The 17,513-nt window shown below is 41.0% G+C and overlaps 3 protein-coding genes across 5 annotated transcripts; 2 read left to right on the forward strand and 1 right to left on the reverse strand.

Annotated features, from left to right (window-relative positions):
- The first annotated feature begins 323 nt into the window (after positions 1-323).
- LOC139380207 (nuclear receptor coactivator 7-like) lies at positions 324-3,852 on the forward strand. Its single transcript, XM_071122686.1, has 6 exons — positions 324-514; positions 1,004-1,150; positions 1,522-1,674; positions 1,812-1,907; positions 2,131-2,204; positions 2,385-3,852. The coding sequence occupies exons 1-6, from the start codon at positions 446-448 to the stop codon at positions 2,518-2,520; spliced, it is 675 nt and encodes a 224-aa protein (XP_070978787.1). The 5' UTR covers positions 324-445; the 3' UTR covers positions 2,521-3,852.
- A 936-nt stretch (positions 3,853-4,788) lies between these two features.
- On the forward strand, positions 4,789-8,924 carry LOC139376893 (adenosine 5'-monophosphoramidase HINT3-like). Its single transcript, XM_071119886.1, has 4 exons — positions 4,789-4,873; positions 7,356-7,425; positions 7,972-8,098; positions 8,892-8,924. The coding sequence occupies exons 1-4, from the start codon at positions 4,789-4,791 to the stop codon at positions 8,922-8,924; spliced, it is 315 nt and encodes a 104-aa protein (XP_070975987.1).
- Positions 8,925-12,056: 3,132 nt separating this feature from the next.
- On the reverse strand, positions 12,057-17,466 carry LOC139380210 (actin-binding Rho-activating protein-like). 3 transcript variants are annotated; one of them, XM_071122716.1, is made up of 2 exons: positions 17,361-17,466; positions 12,057-13,448 (listed from the first exon to the last, which is right to left on the reverse strand). In XM_071122716.1, exon 2 carries the CDS (start codon positions 13,382-13,384, stop codon positions 12,887-12,889), a length of 498 nt encoding a protein of 165 aa, XP_070978817.1. In that variant the 5' UTR covers positions 13,385-13,448; positions 17,361-17,466; the 3' UTR covers positions 12,057-12,886. The 3 variants fall into 3 exon arrangements, with proteins under 3 accessions (XP_070978817.1, XP_070978809.1, XP_070978802.1); XM_071122708.1 differs by having other exon boundaries at positions 17,228-17,466; XM_071122701.1 differs by having other exon boundaries at positions 12,067-13,448; positions 17,232-17,435.
- Between the last annotated feature and the right edge of the window lie 47 nt (positions 17,467-17,513).

The following is a 17,513-nucleotide window of genomic DNA, read 5'->3' on the forward strand; positions in this document are numbered from 1 at the left end:
TCATAATGCTAAACATGTTTGGCATATGGCATGGAGTACAAGGAGTGGAAGGTTAGCAGACACAGACTAGAACCCAGGCTACTTGTTTGCCCACTGCTGTTAGTGCAATAATTACATACTTTGCACCTGGTGGACATACCATATTTGGGCATACTTCCCATAATTCAGTTAACTGAAAATGACATCCTGTTTTTCGAGAAATGAATCTGAACCACAAAACGGAGGTGGCCATTGACGTTACCATAAGCAGGGTTGCTATCAGCCAATGATATTTAGGGGGATGAAACTTGAATTATTTAAAAGAGAGCATTTGATGGTTGGGTACAGGTTATCAGTTCACACTCTTGCCTGTGCCTGTGGTACATACAGTATCATATACTAAGGCTAATGTTACATTATTAGTATAAATGAGTTGTGTTAGACAACAAGAGGAATATTAGTAGACATGAGACCAATGCAGGAGAACATCAAGGTGCTTTACTTTGCAAACAAATGTCTGGAGCCATATGTAGAGGTGGGTTGCTAACTATACTCAGATATTCATGAATTGTAATGTTTAGCGTGAGATAATGTACTAGTTTGTATGCCTTTTTTGTTGATTGAAGAGTCGTTTTTGGGTGGTCTGCAAAAATGGTAATTTCTTGGAAAGAAATGATTGTATTTAGTCTTTTATCACCCACCCTCCCTCACTAGTACTGATTGTGGGTGGTTTCATGTTTTATGTGTGTTTGCGTTTGAGTCAGTTAATCACTCAGCCTTATGTTTTACAATATCAGTGTGGTTAAGAAACTAACAGCAGAGAGAAAAAGAGAGTGTGTTTGAACAGAGTTGTGGTTTCATATCCAAATCATCTTCAAGTATCTGAAATTGATTGTGTATCTTAATAAAGTTTCTTTAAGATCATTTGAACATGAATGCGGAAAATTATAATATTGGGGACATAATCAATGTGTCATTTTGTAATTTGCATGAACTTTCCCCTTAAAGAGTTATTTCCCTGCAGATCATCACAGGGAAGGATGCAGTGAAGCGTCGACAGAGTGTGTGCAGCTCAGAGGAGGGTAACTGCTCTGAGGACGAGGAGCCTGAGGACTTACTTCCTGTTCTCCGAAACCACAGCCAGCTCCTTAATGACCACCACATCGAGAGTGTGAGTTACTGTTAACCTACACCAAAACGAAACACTGTAGCTAATACAGTCAATCCTGCCACGTTTACAGAAATGTTGAGGAAGGTGCTTTGTACTTATCAAATAAACCTAATGAAGTAAAGGAAAAGTAAAGCAATCATCTAGCAGCACTATATAAGCTACACAGCCAGCTCATGGGAAGAACATAATGCTTTGGTTTGTTTGATATGTACAAAGCTAAATATGGGACTTTTTTGGGGGTTCTTCAATTTATACTGAGTTCCAGGCAAATAAAGTGCACATACTCATCTCAACACTACACAGCTTTGACATGTGAATTTAATGGGACATTTTCTCATCATCAATCTCATCCTCTTTTTCTGAAACCCCAGCTAGCCAATCACATGCCAGCAAGGACACAGGGGTATCCATGGAACCTGGTCTACAGCACAGCCATTCATGGCACCAGCCTGAAGACTCTGTACAGGCAAATGGCCCACATCGACAGTCCTGTGCTTCTGGTCATCAAAGACATGGAAAAAAAGGTGGACATCTCAACAACGTACTGTTCTATATGATTGACATTTAACGTAATATTACATCCATGTACATTGTTATTACATTATGAATGGGTCATACGATCCCAGTAAAATGCTAATAGGTTTGTTTTCCTCTCTCTCAGGTGTTTGGTGCCTTCTCCTCCCATCCCTTCAGAGTGAGTGACTGTTGCTACGGAACAGGAGAGACTTTTGTCTACAGTTTCGACCCTGCATTCAAGGTAACACTGCATGCTGTTGTGTGCACGGCTTTGTCCAAAATGGCATCCTATTCACTATATAGTAACACTTCTACGTTTGACCAGAGCTTACCTTTGTACTATAGGGAATAGGGTATCATTTTAGATACAGCCCCTGTCGTTGTAGTTAATAGGCTGTGGTCAACATCACAGTATCTTTCCCCTGACTGTCGTGAGTTAGTCTGACACCTCTCTCTTCACACAGGCCTACAGGTGGAGTGGTGAGAACTCGTACTTCATCAGGGGCCATATGGACTCTCTACAGATTGGTGGAGGAGGGTAAGTGTTCAGAATTTTCTTTATCAGAAATACCTAAGCCTAAAATACCTAATACCTAAATACCTAATCTAAAAGTAAATCGAGTTAGCTTCCACAAACCCATTGATGTCTACAGATCAGATAGGCTAAACCGCATCCCTTGGCTCTGGTCTGATATATGTTTCTCTTGTTGACCTCTAGGGGGCTTTTTGGCCTGTGGCTGGATGCTGATCTGTACCACGGTGCCAGCTACTCCTGTCACACCTTCAACAACCAGCCCCTGTCCACCCAGCAAGACTTCACAGTGCAGGACCTGGAGGTCTGGACTGTCCAGTAAACAGAGCAAGACACTGAGAGACTCAGAAGCGGAAAAGAGAGAGAGAAAAAAGCCAGAGCCATGTCTATCTATGGTTTACAACATGGCTTTACTTGTGTTCAGTGAGGTTTAGCCTGTGCTCAAGCTGTTAGAGTACAGTGAGCTTAATTCATATATGAACGGACAAAGCCATTGATCATGTGACACTAGTCATTCCTATGTGAAAACTCAATAGTGCATTTGAAGCCAAGGAAGTCCGTTAAGATGGTGTCTCATGTGGGAGATTTACGTAGGCATAACATGCTTAGTTTGAGCTACTCCAGGATGTGACGCTGCAGGCTAGCTCAGTGCTGCCCCCTCTCATTGAGTTGTTCACGTTGAAGGCAGATTGGGGTAAGGCACGCTGCCATTAGCTACAAAAGTATGATAATGACTTCTTCTGTGTGCGATTTTAAAATAATCGGTTCCAGCACATACATATGGTATAATAGAAGCAATTATCAGTAGCATGATTTTTTTCTTTGTTATTATTTTATTTACACAAAGATTGCCATCTTCCCATTCACTATAATGGGTATCCTGTGTTCTGCAAATAATGCCTGCAGTACTGTGGTTGGCCTTGAATGAGAGGGGGCAGTCATTCTCCCCTGGGTTTGTCCTGTGTAAAACCTGGTCTCGTGACTTTTAGGCTGGTTTTAGCTGTGTTTTACCAGCGCGTAACCTATTATACCAGCATTAACTCAGGTTGTATCTGTGTTTCGCCTGGTTAACTGAGGACTGTAAAAACCTTTAGAAATACCTGGAAGTCCATTCACTTGTGGCCTCTAATGGTTTGTACTAAAGGTATGGGTTTAAATCCCATGTTAAATGTTTTCTTAAATTTGTAAAAGAGAATGAAAAAAAATGTCAAGAACAAAACAGGATATAAGATGTACGAATTGTTTTAATTTGGCATCTTCTTCACATTACTTTAATGTTCTTATTTTCAATGACGGCCTAGGAACAGTGTGTTAACTGCCTTGTTCAGGGGCAGAACGACAGATTTGTACCTTGTCAGCTCGGGGATTCCAACGTTCTAACCACTATTTAAAGAAATGTTATCTAGGGAAGTATTTTGTTTTGTTTGCTTTGTTCTGTTCTATTTGTATGTGTTGAGTTTGTAAGTATGTTTTTCTGTATGTGTGCTGTACAGTGCTGGCACTGTTAATGGCTCCTTGTTAAAATTCTGCATTTCCAGGTGACAAAAATGTGCTTTAAACCTGTGTGATTATGTGACTGATTGTTATAAGATCAATAAGCATCATTGCCTGAAATAGTAATACTAATATTAATCTCATCAACAACAATATAAAAGCAAGATTTATAATAACAAAAGGATATATGACATGTTAGATTAACCCAGTAGTTTGAAATATCATACTAGATGCCCAGTCATTTCTGTATGTTGAAATTAATCTAGCAATAGGTAGCCTAAGTCCACATCAGTCATTGTACAAGTATTGGTTTTGAAAGAAATCATAAAATGTCACAGCATTGATTTACATCTTGTTGTACTGTCAAAGAAAGGACGTTTGTTTAATGAAAACAACACCTGCAATCTCAAAAACGAGGTCTACATAGGATACAGCCTAATGTGCTTTCGCAAGAGCTAATGGGTATCCTAATAAAATACAAAATACCTCAATTGAGCACATCTTTATTACTGTAAATAGTAAGGAGAAGTTAGATCAACTAAATTATAGGCTATGACCAGTAAAATAAATCAAGTTAATCTGTATCGTTCTTTTCCTAGGTCTGGCTGCTGCAGAACACGAAAATGGCTTAAAAAATCCCATCTTTAAATCATTTAGGCAAAAACAATGCAATATAATTGATGCATTAACGTATACATGAAGATGTGGCAGAAAATAGAAAAGCATATCTCTTAATAAATGACTAAAATGTAAATATTTTATCTAGACTGATTCAGTGAGGGACGTGTTTCACTTCCGCCTTCAGGTGGTCATTAGTGCGTATTGCCAAGTTGGGTAAATGTTTGCTTTTCCCGTCGACTCACCAACGATAAACTAGCTAGCTAGGCTAACGTTACGTTAACTAACGTTGGCTAGCTATGTTAGCTGTCAGATAAACGGCGACAATGATGACCACTGACAGTTAATGACAGGTCATTTTAGCTAATCCGTTAACCCCTTTGTTCTATGATCATACTCCATAGCTATGTGGAAACAATAGACAGTATTGATCCCCAAAAAATAGTTTTTAGGCAGGTTAGCTTCCAAACTGAAAACAATGCTGATTGTGATGGACGCCCTAGTTGAACCAGCGGAAACAGTTGGAAACTGTAAATCACTCCGTAAAGAGCATGTGTCATTAGGTATGCAACTTTAAAGGTGTGTGTTAGAGGTCGACCGATTAGTCGGAATGGCCGATTAATTAGGGCCGATTTCAAGTTTTCATAACAATCGGAAATCGGTATTTTTGGACACTGATTTGGCTGAATAAAAAAAATATATATTTTTTAACACCTTTATTAAACGAGGCAAGTCAGTTAAGAACACATTCTTATTTTCAATGATGGCCTAGGAGCGGTGGGTTAACTGCCTTGTTCAGGGGCAGAACGACAGATTTTTACCTTGTCAGTTCTGGGATTCAATCTTGCAACTTTACGGTTAACTAGTCCAACGCTCTAACCACCTGATTACATTGCACTCCACGAGGAGCCTGCCTGTTACACGAATGCAGTAAGAAGCCAAGGTAAGTTGCTAGCTAGCATCAAACTTACCTTATAAAAAAACAATCAATCAATCATAAACACTAGTTAACTACACATGATTGATGATATTACTAGTTTATCTAGCGTGTCCTGCGTTGCATATAATCGATGCGGTGTGTATTCGCGAAAAAGGAAAGTCGTTGCTCCAATGTATACCTAACCATAAACATCAATGCCTTTCTTAAAATCAATACACAAGTATATTTTAAAACCTGCATATTTAGTTAATATTGCCTGCTAACATGACTCGTTGCGAACTGTGTGAAGACTATTTCTTCCTAACAAAGACAGCCAACTTCGCCAAACGGGGGATGATTTAACAAAAATGCACTTGCGAAAAAAACACAATCGTTGCACGACTGTACCTAACCATAAACATCAATGCCTTTCTTAAAATCAGTACACAGAAGTATATATTTTTAAACCTGCATATTTAGCTAAAAGAAATCCAGGTTAGCAGGCAATATTAATTAACCAGGTGAAATTGTCACTTCTCTTGCGTTCATTGCACCAGAGTCAGTGTATATGCAACAGTTTGGGCCACCTAATTTGCCAGAATTTTACGTAATTATGACATAACATTGAAGGTTGTGCAATAACAGGAATATTTAGACTTATGGATGCCACCCGTTTAGATAAAATACTTAACAGTTCCATACTTCACTGAAAGAAGTCTTGTTTTCAAAATGATAGTTTCCGGATTTGACCATATTAATGACCCAAGGCTCGTATTTCTGTGTTATTATGTTATAATTAAGTCTTTGATTTGATAGAGCAGTCTGACTGAGCGGTGGTAGGCAGCAGCAGGCTCGTAAGCATTCATTCAAACAGCACTTTCGTGCGTTTGCCAGCAGCTCTTCGCATTGCTTCAAGCATTGAGCTGATTATGACTTCAAGCCTATCAACTCCCGGGATTAGGCTGGTGTGAAATGGCTAGCTAGTTAGCGGGGTGCGTGCTAATAGCGTTTCAATCGGTGACGTCACTCGCTCTGAGACCTTGGAAGTAGTTGTTCCCCTTGCTCTGCAAAGGCCGTGGCTTTTATGGAGCGATGGGTAACGCTGCTTCGAGGGTGGCTGTTGTCGATGTGTTCCTGGTTCGAGCCCAGGTAGGGGTGAGTAGAGGGACGGACGCTATACTGTTATACTGGCAATACTAAAGTGCCTATAAGAACATCCAATAGTCAAAGTTATGAAATACATATCGTATATAAGAAAAATAGTCCTAGAATTTCTATAGTAACTACAACCTAAAACTTCTTACCTGGGAATATTGAAGACTCGTGTTAAAAGGAACCAACAGCTTTCATGTGTTCTCATGTTCTGAGCAAGGAACTTAAAAGTTAGCTTTTTTTTTTTACATGGCACTTTTACTTTATTCTCCAACACTTTGTTTTTGCATTATTTAAAACAAATTGAACATGTTTCATTATTTATGAGGCTAAATTGATTTTAGTTTTAACTTATAATAAATTAAAATAAGTGTTCATTCAGTATTGTTGTAATTGTCATTATTACAAATAAATGAAAAAATAAATTGTCCGATTACTCGGTTCCTCCAATAATCGGTATCGGCGTTAAAATCATAATCGGTCGACCTCTAGAGTGTGTGTGTGTTACGGCTGATTTCCTCCTCTTCATCTGAAGAGGAGGTGTAGCAGGGATCGGACCAAAATGCAGCGTGGTAAGTGTCCATAGTAGATTTGAATGAAAAACCGAAACAGTACAAAACAATAAACGAAACGTGAAAAACCGAAACAGTACCGTGTGGTGAAACAGACACGGAAACAATCACCCACCAAGTACCCACATAATATGGCTGCCTAAATATGGTTCCCAATCAGAGACAACGATAGACAGCTGCCTCTAATTGAGAACCAATCTAGGCAACCATAGACATACAATATACCTAGAAGGGAAACAGCCCCATAAACATACAAAAACCCCTAGACAAGACAAAAACACATACATCACCCATGTCACACCCTGACCTAACCAAAATAACAAGGAAAACAAAGAATACTAAGGTCAGGGTGTGACAGTGTGTGTGTGTTTTAACTGATTATCCTGCTTTGTCTGTGATCAGTAGAGAAGATGGTGGAGATGGGGATGGAGATCCTTCAGAAGAACAATGTCTTAGACCTCAGAGATGTTAGGTATGACCACAACATTCTCTCCAGTCAATGTCACATGATTCAAATGAAGGAGCGTTTTTCAATCTTCAGATGTTATTAGGGCTGTGACAATACCAGTATTGAGATATGTTTTCCATGGCAAAAAAAATTCAATACAAGCAAACTCTTTGGTTCTTTAAAAACCTGCTGTATGCAAAGTATTGTGTGATTTAGCCTGAAAAATGAACAAATGTGACTAGATGACAACATAATGATATCTTTCTAACATTAGGGCTGTTTTTCAAAATAAGTTAAATCCATGTTGTGTTTTTGTTTCTTTGCCACGATACTGACGAGTGTTGCAATACTGGTATCGTCCCGGCCATTTTATTAACAAGTGACTCCAATTGTATAGGCCAAATGTTTGCTATGCATGCATATTTGATTGGTTTGGCTTAATGCAATGACATACAACAGCAAATCACATTCAGTAGTCTGTAGAATTTAGCATTTTGAACATGCTGCTGTTGTCACAGCAGATCATGCAGAGACAAAAAGAAAAGAAACATTGCCTGCTTCTGTCTACAGGTTTGGCTTCCACTGGCCCCCATTCTGTTCTGTCTCTCACCTGCATCACCATGTGTTGGCACCTGCCAGTCAAATGGGCTTCATGTCCCGCCTCTTCTACAGACCCAACTCCTATTGGTTTGTCATGGTAAGTCTCTTTCAATTGGCCATTGTAGTACAGTAGCTGTCAGAATTTGTGTGATAAATGTTTCACTATTCCCCCCACATTGTCTGTTCTGTGCTAATATTATCCACCTATTGAGTTCAGTGTTCGTCTATACCACAGTCGGGATAGAACAACAATTTCCCTTGCCTTGCTGCCTTGACAGCACCTGGACACCAACACATCAACTCCACTCATTTAGACTTGTCGGAGTAGCTTGTTAGCATTGTGTTTGGGAAAGAGGGCTTTTTTTAAAACATATACATGTAGTTAGACAGTCTAGATTGGCAGATGATGAACAGCTCCATTGTTCCTGTTCTAGCAGCTCTTTTATTTCACTCTGGCTGTTGTGTTGTTGTCAAGAGCCAGTCAGCCAACACTAATCTCTCACTGCATTATCACTGCCAGCTTTCATGGTTGATTAACTCCATGTGGAGACTACTGTACTGGGGAAATCTGTTGGGATGAAGTAAGGTGACTAAAGCCCCAAATACACCGGACTAAGAAACCTGTTTTTACCTGTGTCTGCCTTTGGTGTGTATATGGGTCTTCCCAGGTTAAAGGATGGCCAGTATGTCAGGGACACTCACCCATATCAGTCTATTCCCATCAGGTTGGTTTGCAGGCTCTCACCTCATGCAAGAGCCTTTGTTTTTCTACCTTTAGATACACTACATGAGCTTGACAATGGACTGGAAATTCAGACATCAAAAAGCCATGAAGAAGCCATGAATTGTAATTGATTTATTATTGTACTATGTGTGTTTGTCTACTTCAGGCGGACCAGTTGATTCAGCAGCTGAACTCTTAAGGGAGAGACCAACTGAGTGGTGGGTTGCAGTCTGGGCTGGTCCAGTGAGAAACAGGGTTACCTTACTAGTAGTGAAGTGAGCACGTCAGGACTGGTCTGGTCTCCCTCCGTGGTTCTCTGTGTGAGAGTACTATACTCCCTAGCAGGTTACAGTGAGACTAGTGATGATGGTACAAATCAACTCAACTGAGGTTTTTAATTCTAGTATCAAGCTGAACAGCCAAATCAGAAATTAAGCTAAATATTTTTTCCTTCTAATTTTAAAGACTTTTGTGAAAATTACCAATAGTTACGCTTTATTTTTTACCACAGTATATGAAATAGTAATGACTGGAATGATTTTGGGGTCATTTTTCCCTTGGTAAAGAAAGATATCAAAAGTGATACAAATATACACTGCTCAAAAAAATTAAGGGAACACTAAAATAACACATCCTAGATCTGAATGAATGAAATATTCTTATTAAATACTTTTTTCTTTACATAGTTGAATGTGCTGACAACAAAATCACACAAAAATTATCAATGGAAATCAAATTTATCAACCCATGGAGGTCTGGATTTGGAGTCACACTCAAAATTAAAGTGGAAAACACACTACAGGCTGATCCAACTTTGATGTAATGTCCTTAAAACAAGTCAAAATTAGGCTCAGTAGTGTGTGTGGCCTCCACGTGCCTGTATGACCTACAACGCCTGGGCATGCTCCTGATCAGGTGGCGGATGGTCTCCTGAGGGATCTCCTCCCAGACCTGGACTAAAGCATCTGCCAACTTCTGGACAGTCTGTGGTGCAACGTGGCGTTGTGGTGGATGGAGCGAGACATGATGTCCCAGATGTGCTCAATTGGATTCAGGTCTGGGGAACGGGCGGGCCAGTCCATAGCATTAATGCCTTCCTCTTGCAGGAACTGCTGACACACTCCAGCCACATGAGGTCTAGCATTGTCTTGCATTAGGAGGAACCCAGGGCCAACCGCACCAGCATATGGTCTCACAAGGGGTCTGAGGATCTCATCTCGGTACCTAATGGCAGTCAGGCTACCTCTGGCGAGCACATGGAGGGCTGTGCGGCCCCCCAAAGAAATGCCACCCCACACCATGACTGACCCACCGCCAAACCGGTCATGCTGGAGGATGTTGCAGGCAGCAGAACGTTCTCCACGGCGTCTCCAGACTCTGTCACGTCTGTCACGTGCTCAGTGTGAACCTGCTTTCATCTGTGAAGAGCACAGGGCGCCAGTGGCGAATTTGCCAATCTTGGTGTTCTCTGGCAAATGCCAAACGTCCTGCACGGTGTTGGGCTGTAAGCACAACCCCCACCTGTGGACATTGGGCCCTCATACCACCCTCATGGAGTCTGTTTCTGACCGTTTGAGCAGACACATGCACATTTGTGGCCTGCTGGAGGTCATTTTGCAGGGCTCTGGCAGTGTTCCTCCTTGCACAAAGGCGGAGGTAGCGGTCCTGCTGCCTTGTTGTTGCCCTCCTACGGCCTCCTCCACGTCTCCTGATGTACTGGCCTGTATCCTGGTATCGCCTCCATGCTCTGGACACTACGCTGACAGACACAGCAAACCTTCTTGCCACAGCTCGCATTGATGTGCCATCCTGGATGAGCTGCACTACCTGAGCCACTTGTGTGGGTTGTAGACCCTCATGCTACCACTAGAGTGAAAGCACCGCCAGCATTCAAAAGTGACCAAAACATCAGCCAGGAAGCATAGGAACTGAGAAGTGGTCTGTGGTCCCCACCTGCAGAACCACTCCTTTATTGGGGGTGTCTTGCTAATTGCCTATAATTTCCACCTGTTGTCTATTCCATTTGCACAACAGCATGTGAAATTTATTGCCAATCAGTGTTGCTTCCTAAGTGGACAGTTTGATTTCACAGAAGTGTGATTGACTTGGAGTTACATTGTGTTGTTTAAGTGTTCCCTTTTATTTTTTTGAGCAGTGTACATGTGTGTGCATAGGCTCCAGTATTAATGTAAAGAACGATTAGTAACGTAAAGACATTCTTAAGTGATCATGACCAGGAGACCTGAGAATGGTAAGTGAATGGGATGTATTGGGACTGGGAAACATACTGTAAGTGTCATTGCAGGATACCTTCGATAAAGATGAGTAATGCATGTGCATTGTGCCACTGGCCGGCATCCCAAATGGCACCCTTTTCCCATCTGGGCTCAGAAGTAGTTCAATGAATAGTGTGCCATTCGCGATGCAGTCACTGTCAACAGGATCTTGTATTATGAGGTAAAATAACTGAAAGCAGAGAAACATAATGAGAAGTATGAGCTCTTTTAGGCCTCAGTCAAGTGGTCAGAAAAGCAACTGTTTTGCATGAATGGTAATCAATCATATATGATCAAAGAGTAAAATGGAAGTGTACGCTGGAGTGTGGTGGTTTAATATATTCACTGAATAATACCTACATTACTAATTCATCAAGATGCATAATAGGAGCTCAGTCGTCCATAAACAATTGTTTCTTGAGTCACACATTCATTTAACACAATACTCTACATTAACTGTGTTATTTTATTAGGAATGTTGGAGAGTGATTCTTAATTTTGTTATGCACTGCAGCCCGATGGAACACTCAACAAAGTAATTATTAAATGTATATATATTTGATCTTTACTTAACTAGGCAAGTCAGTTAAGAACAAATTCTTATTTACAATGACGGTCTAGGAACAGTGGGTTAATTGTATTGTTCAGGGGCAGAACGACAGATTTTTACCTTGTCAGCTCGGGGATTCGATCTAGCAACCTTTCGGTTATGTAATGTATGTTTAGTTGTATGCTGCTGCATGAAATTGAGAGCGTCATGTGTTTGTATTTATTGGTTGACGTGTTGCTGTAAAAAAATCTCAACATGTATTTATGTAAATGGTTGTTCATGGTTAGGTTAAATAAATGATGCATTGCTGCCTCCACTAGGGTATTACATTTCCTTCCTGGTCTCTCATTAATGGGAAACATCATTCAGTAACACTTAATGTAAAGTATGCAGTTATAAGGCTTTATGACTTGATATAAATGTTTATGACCCTTTTCTAATGCCTTATAAAAAGTATAAAGTGTTACCTATCATTCTAATGCAATTTATCATGAATTAACAGTCATTTTTGGTGATCTGTTGGAAGACTTTATTGAAAAACATCAGTGCTTTCCTTTGTAAACATGAACATGTGTGTGTGTGCGGAATAAAGTATATTAGTTGGTGACAAAATAATTATTTTTCAAATTAGTAAAGTGTTGGAGTATATTTCATCATATTGTGTTATGAGTGCAAGTAGCTGCAAAAGCATTCCTCAAACAACCCTTGTTAAATTGAACAATGTGAATTTAGTACAGTGTGAATTCCACAAATTCCAGTGGCCCAAAAAGTGATGTGCTATTTCTACTGAATGTAAATAAAATGGTGGTACATTTTGCTACATTGTCAACCATGTATGCAGTTTCATAGCCTCCTTCCAGCATTTCTAACATAAGCCTACAGTGTCAGTGTGTTGTATTTGTGCCCTAAAAAGTACACCTTTCCTCTGTGTCTAATTACAAAGGTTGCTAAGGAACATTGTAAACGCTATGTAGATTACAGTGTAGCGGTGTAACTGGGAATGCAACGCAAGGTCCATTCAGGCCAATAGGCTCAGGTTCATCCTACATATTGCATGTCACTGCTGCCACAGGTTGGTTCTCTTGGGGCCTGTCCAGAAACAACTACCCCTACTAGGTGCAGGTGTAAATCTGAAAGAATTGATAGGTGTTGTAGCTGCACCTTGCTACCTAATGTAATTTATCATATTGCTTAGACCTAGCCAATCCTTTCACAACTACTGTACATGAGTGCCTAAGGGCTAGGGGATGTTTCTGGACAGGGCCTTGGTTACTGACTTGTCCGTCAGCTGCATTAACCTGGTCACTGAAGCAGCATAGAGACGACCCTGTCATCTCATCCTGGTGACTGTAGCAGTGTGATGAGGACCCTGTCATCCTGCCCCTGCCACAGCATCTCCCCTTCAAAGCTGACCAGGCCTTGTTTTCTGGCCCTCAGCAGGATCCCCACCACCTTGTTGGAGATGTTCACATAGTGCTCAAACAGCTTCCCAAACTCCACCGTCACCACAGGTCTCTTCTCGCCGCCTCCGTCCCCACAGCTTTCCCCGATGTCCCTGATCACCTGGCAGAGCTCCTCCACCTCCCGGCTGATGTGGATGTGGGCATCCTGGCCCCTCTGCTCTGTCAAGGAGCCCTCCTGGGGCCTCCCGTAGCCATCCTGGTCCCGCTGGAGCCTCTGCTGCTGGGCAGTCACACTCACCATAGCCCCCCGGTCGTTACTGAAGGGGTTGTCTTTCTGGTACTCCTGGTGCTCGTTGGACCATCTCTGCCAGTTGTCCTTTAACCCTTTCACTGATGTCACACACACTGTCCTGTCATCGTTGTTCTCCATGGTGGTGTCTCAGATGTCTTGTACATATTAAGTGATCCGTCCACTTTTAGGCATAGTTCATTTTCTGTGGGTGTAATAAAAGTTTTAATGAACAACTGTTGAGAGCACAATTACATGTCTGTGTATGGTAGCCTAGGCCTATTTCTAATTTACGGAGACAAAGTACTCATCACAAATAGCCTATTTAAACACTTAATTACACCCTGAATAAAGTTATGATAACTTTATTATAACTAATATAGTTTATAATAACAGGTCATCATCCTACTAATGCTCTGATGAAGGTGAGAGTTCTTCCAGATCAGAGGTATCATACCCATAGGAGGCACATGGGCACGTGCCCCCTCAGATTTGTCCTGTAAAAAAAAAATATATATATATATACAGTACCAGTCAAAAGTTTGGATACACCGACTCATTTCACGGGTTTTCCTTACTTTAAAATGTTCTACATTGTAGAATAATAGTGAAGACATCAAAACTATGAAATAACACATGGAATGTAGTAACCCAAAAAAGTGTTAAACAAATCAAAATATGTTATATTTGAGATTCTTCAAAGTAGCCACCCTTTGCCTTGATGACAGCTTTGCACACACACTTCTCTCAACCAGCTTCATGAGGTCACCTGGAATGCATTTCATTTAACAGGTGTGACTTGCTAAAAGTTCATTTGTGGAATATCTTTCCTTCTTAATGTGTTTGAGCCAATCAGATGTGTTGTGACAAGGTAGGGGTGGTATACAGAAGATAGTTATATTTGGTAAAATACCAAGTCCATATTATGGTAAGAACAGCTCAAATAAGCAAAGAGAAACAACAATCTTTACTTTAAGACATGAAGGTCAGTCAACCCAGAACATTAGAAAGATTCTTCAAGTGCAGTCGTAAAAACCATTAAGAGCTATAATGAAACTGGCTCTCATGAGGACCGCCACAGGAAAGGAAGACCCAGAGTTACCTCTGCTGCAGAGGATAAATTCATTAGAGTTACCAGCCTCAGAAATTACAGCCTAAATAAATGCTTCACTGAGTTCAAGTAACAGACACATCTCAACATTAACTGCTCAGAGGAGTCTGTGTGAATAAGGCATTCATGGTCGAATTGCTGCAAAGAAACCACTACTAAAGGATACCAATAAGAAGAAGAGACTTGCTTGGGCCAGGAAACACGAGCAATGGACATTAGACTGGTGGAAATCTGTCCTTTGGTCTGATGAGTCCAAATTAGAGATTTTTGGTTCCAACCGCTGTGTCTGTGAGACGCAGAGTGTAGTTCCCACCGTCAAGCATGGAGGAGGAGGTGTGATGGTGGTTTGTCAGTGATTTATTTAGAATTCAAGTCACACTTAACCAGCATGGCTACCACAGCATTCTGCAGGGATACACCATTCCATCAGGTTTGCGCTTAGTGGGACTATCATTTGTTTTTCAACAGGACAATGACCCAACATACACTCCAGCCTGTGTAAGGGCTATTTGACCAAGAAGCAGAGTGATGGAGTGCTGCATCAGATGACCTGGCCTACACAATCACCCAACCTCAACCCAATTGAGATGGTTTGGGATGAGTTGGACAGCAGAGTGAAGGAAAAGCAGCCAACAAGTGCTCAACATATGTGGGAACTCCTTCAAGACTGTTGGAAAAGCATTACAGGTGAAGTTGGTTGAGAGAATGCCAAGAGTGTGCAGAGCTGTCATCAAGGCAAAGGGTGGCTACTTTGAAGAAACTCAAATATAAAATATATTTTGATTCGTTTAACCCTTTTTTGGTTACTACATGATTCCATATGTGTTATTTCATAGTTTTGATGTGTTCACTATTATTCTACAATGTAGAAAATAGCAAAAGAATTTGAAAACCCCTTTGAGTAGGCGTGTCCAATCTTTTGACTGGTACTGTACCTCTTAGTGAGAATTTCTCTTTTGCCAAGATAATCCATCCACCTGACAGGTGTGGCATATCAAGAAGCTGATAAAACAGCATAATCGTTACGCAGGGGCACCTTGTGCTGGGGACAATAAAAGGCCACTTTAAAATATTCAGTTCTGTCACAGAACAGAATGCCACAGATGTGTCAAGTTTTGAGGGAGCATGCAAATGCTGACTGCAGGAATGTCCACCAGAGCTGTTGCCGGATAATTTAATGTTAATTTCGCTACCATAAGCCACCTCCAACATTGTTTTAAAGAATTTGGCAGTACGTCCAACCGGCCTCACAACCGCAGACATGTAACCACGCAAGCCAAGGACCTGCACATCCGACTTCTTCACCTGCGGGATCGTCTGAGACCAGCCACCCAGACAGCTGATGAAACTGTGGATTTTCACAACTGATGAATTTCTGCACAAACTGTCAGAAACCGTCTCAGGGAAGCTCATCTGGGTTCTGGTCATCCTCACCAGGGACATGACTTGACCGCAGTTTGGCGTCGTAACCGACTTCAGTGGGCAAATGCTCACCTTCGAAGGCCACACTGGAGAAGTGTGCTCTTCATGGATGAATCCCGGTTTCAACTGTACATTTCAGATGGCAGACAGCGTGTATGGTGTTGTGGGGGCGAGCAGGTTGCTGATGTCAACATTTTGAGTGCCTCATGGTGGCGGTAGGGTTATGGTATGGGCAGGCATAAGCTATGGACAACAAACACAATTGCATTTTATTGGTGGCAATTTGAATGCACAGAGATACCGTGACGAGATCCTGAGGCCCATTGTGCCATTCATCCACCGCCATCACCTCATGTTTCAGCATGATAATGCACAGCTCTATGACGCAAGGATCTGTACACAATTTCTGGAAGCTGAAAATGTCCCAGTTCTTCCATGGCCTGCATACTCACCAGACATATCACCCACTGCACATGTTTGGGATGCTCTGGATTGATGTGTACGACAGCGTGTTCTAGTTCCCGCTAATATCCAGCAACTTCGCACAGCCATTGAAGAGGAGTGGGACAACATTCTACAGTCCACAATCTGCCTGATCAACTCTGTGCGAAGGAGTTGTGTTGCGCTGCATGAGGCAAATGGTGGTCATACCAGATACTGACTGGTTTTCTGATCCACGCCCCTACATTTATTATTAAGGTATCTGTGACTAGTAACTCAGTAAAATCTTTGTAATGGTTGCATGTTGAATATACTATTTTGCTGAGTATTATATATATATATATATATATATATATATTATAAACTTTTTTGTCAAATATTTTGTTGTTTCTCTGTAATACTACTAGCCACCTAGCAATTTTATGAAGTTGGGTTTAGCTAGTCCAGATAGGTTCCCAATCACCCAACCTCATAACTAGCTACCAATTTCAGGCTATCAATCAAGTTATGAGTAGCTAGCTTGTCTATCTATCTTAGCTGGCATGCCTGCTGGCAAGGTTGGTAGTCTATAGAAAAGCTAGCAATTACTAAATGTACTGAATAAGACTCACATTCCTTTAAATCTTTTACCTAGATTTTAGTAGACCTGTAGATATATATATTTAGTTTCTTAAAAAAAAAAAAACAGTCAGGAGGATACAGAGAGCTCTGGAGGTATGCTTAGATATGCAGTAAAATAAACATATATTTTTTACATAGAATTAAGCATAATGATTGTGGCTCTAGATTGCAGGAAAAAGCTGCTAAATTCGCCAACTTCTGGAAGGGGACCACTCACTGCCATCCTCACATACTTTGTGAACCCTCAAATGTTTAGGGTACATGATACCCTGTTCCAGATTGCGTTATAAATGAAAAATAATGAATTAATCTCGCACAAATTAATTTCACATTACAAGAAATATAGGAATGCAAAGTGAGCACACATCTGTAAACTGAAAGTGACATACATACGGTAAGGTGACAAGTGTCACTGCTACAATGTCAAAGTCGATCTATTGCTTATTCTGAGATTTTCTTCTTCTGTCCGTGTCGACCCGTTATGAATAGCTGACATTGGTCCTGATATTTGATTATTGGTACCTTAACACTTCTTGTCACGAACACTGACGTAGCCTGTGGAACGTGTGTCTGTTAGCAACATTGTATCCATGCTATGGAACTTTACATTGGAACAGTGAAAAACACTGATAGGCATCCAAAGTAGCCAATGACAATGTGGTGATGATGCAGGCG

The sequence above is a fragment of the Oncorhynchus clarkii genome, chromosome 2 (genome assembly GCF_045791955.1).
Source record: "Oncorhynchus clarkii lewisi isolate Uvic-CL-2024 chromosome 2, UVic_Ocla_1.0, whole genome shotgun sequence".
Lineage (NCBI taxonomy): Eukaryota > Metazoa > Chordata > Actinopteri > Salmoniformes > Salmonidae > Oncorhynchus > Oncorhynchus clarkii.

What these genes read in the sequence shown, in the direction of transcription:
- LOC139380210 (XM_071122716.1), bottom strand. Translation starts at nt 13,384, where the DNA reads ATGGAGAACAACGATGACAGGACAGTGTGTGTGACATCAGTGAAAGGG.
- LOC139380207 (XM_071122686.1), top strand. Translation starts at nt 446, where the DNA reads ATGAGACCAATGCAGGAGAACATCAAGGTGCTTTACTTTGCAAACAAA. An exon ending in ATGACCACCACATCGAGAGT is followed by an intron (nt 1,151 to 1,521) that starts GTGAGTTACTGT and finishes CTGAAACCCCAG; the next exon opens with CTAGCCAATCACATGCCAGC. An exon ending in TCAAAGACATGGAAAAAAAG is followed by an intron (nt 1,675 to 1,811) that starts GTGGACATCTCA and finishes CCTCTCTCTCAG; the next exon opens with GTGTTTGGTGCCTTCTCCTC.
- LOC139376893 (XM_071119886.1), top strand. Translation starts at nt 4,789, where the DNA reads ATGCTGATTGTGATGGACGCCCTAGTTGAACCAGCGGAAACAGTTGGA. An exon ending in TAAAGAGCATGTGTCATTAG is followed by an intron (nt 4,874 to 7,355) that starts GTATGCAACTTT and finishes GTCTGTGATCAG; the next exon opens with TAGAGAAGATGGTGGAGATG. An exon ending in ACTCCTATTGGTTTGTCATG is followed by an intron (nt 8,099 to 8,891) that starts GTAAGTCTCTTT and finishes TGTCTACTTCAG; the next exon opens with GCGGACCAGTTGATTCAGCA.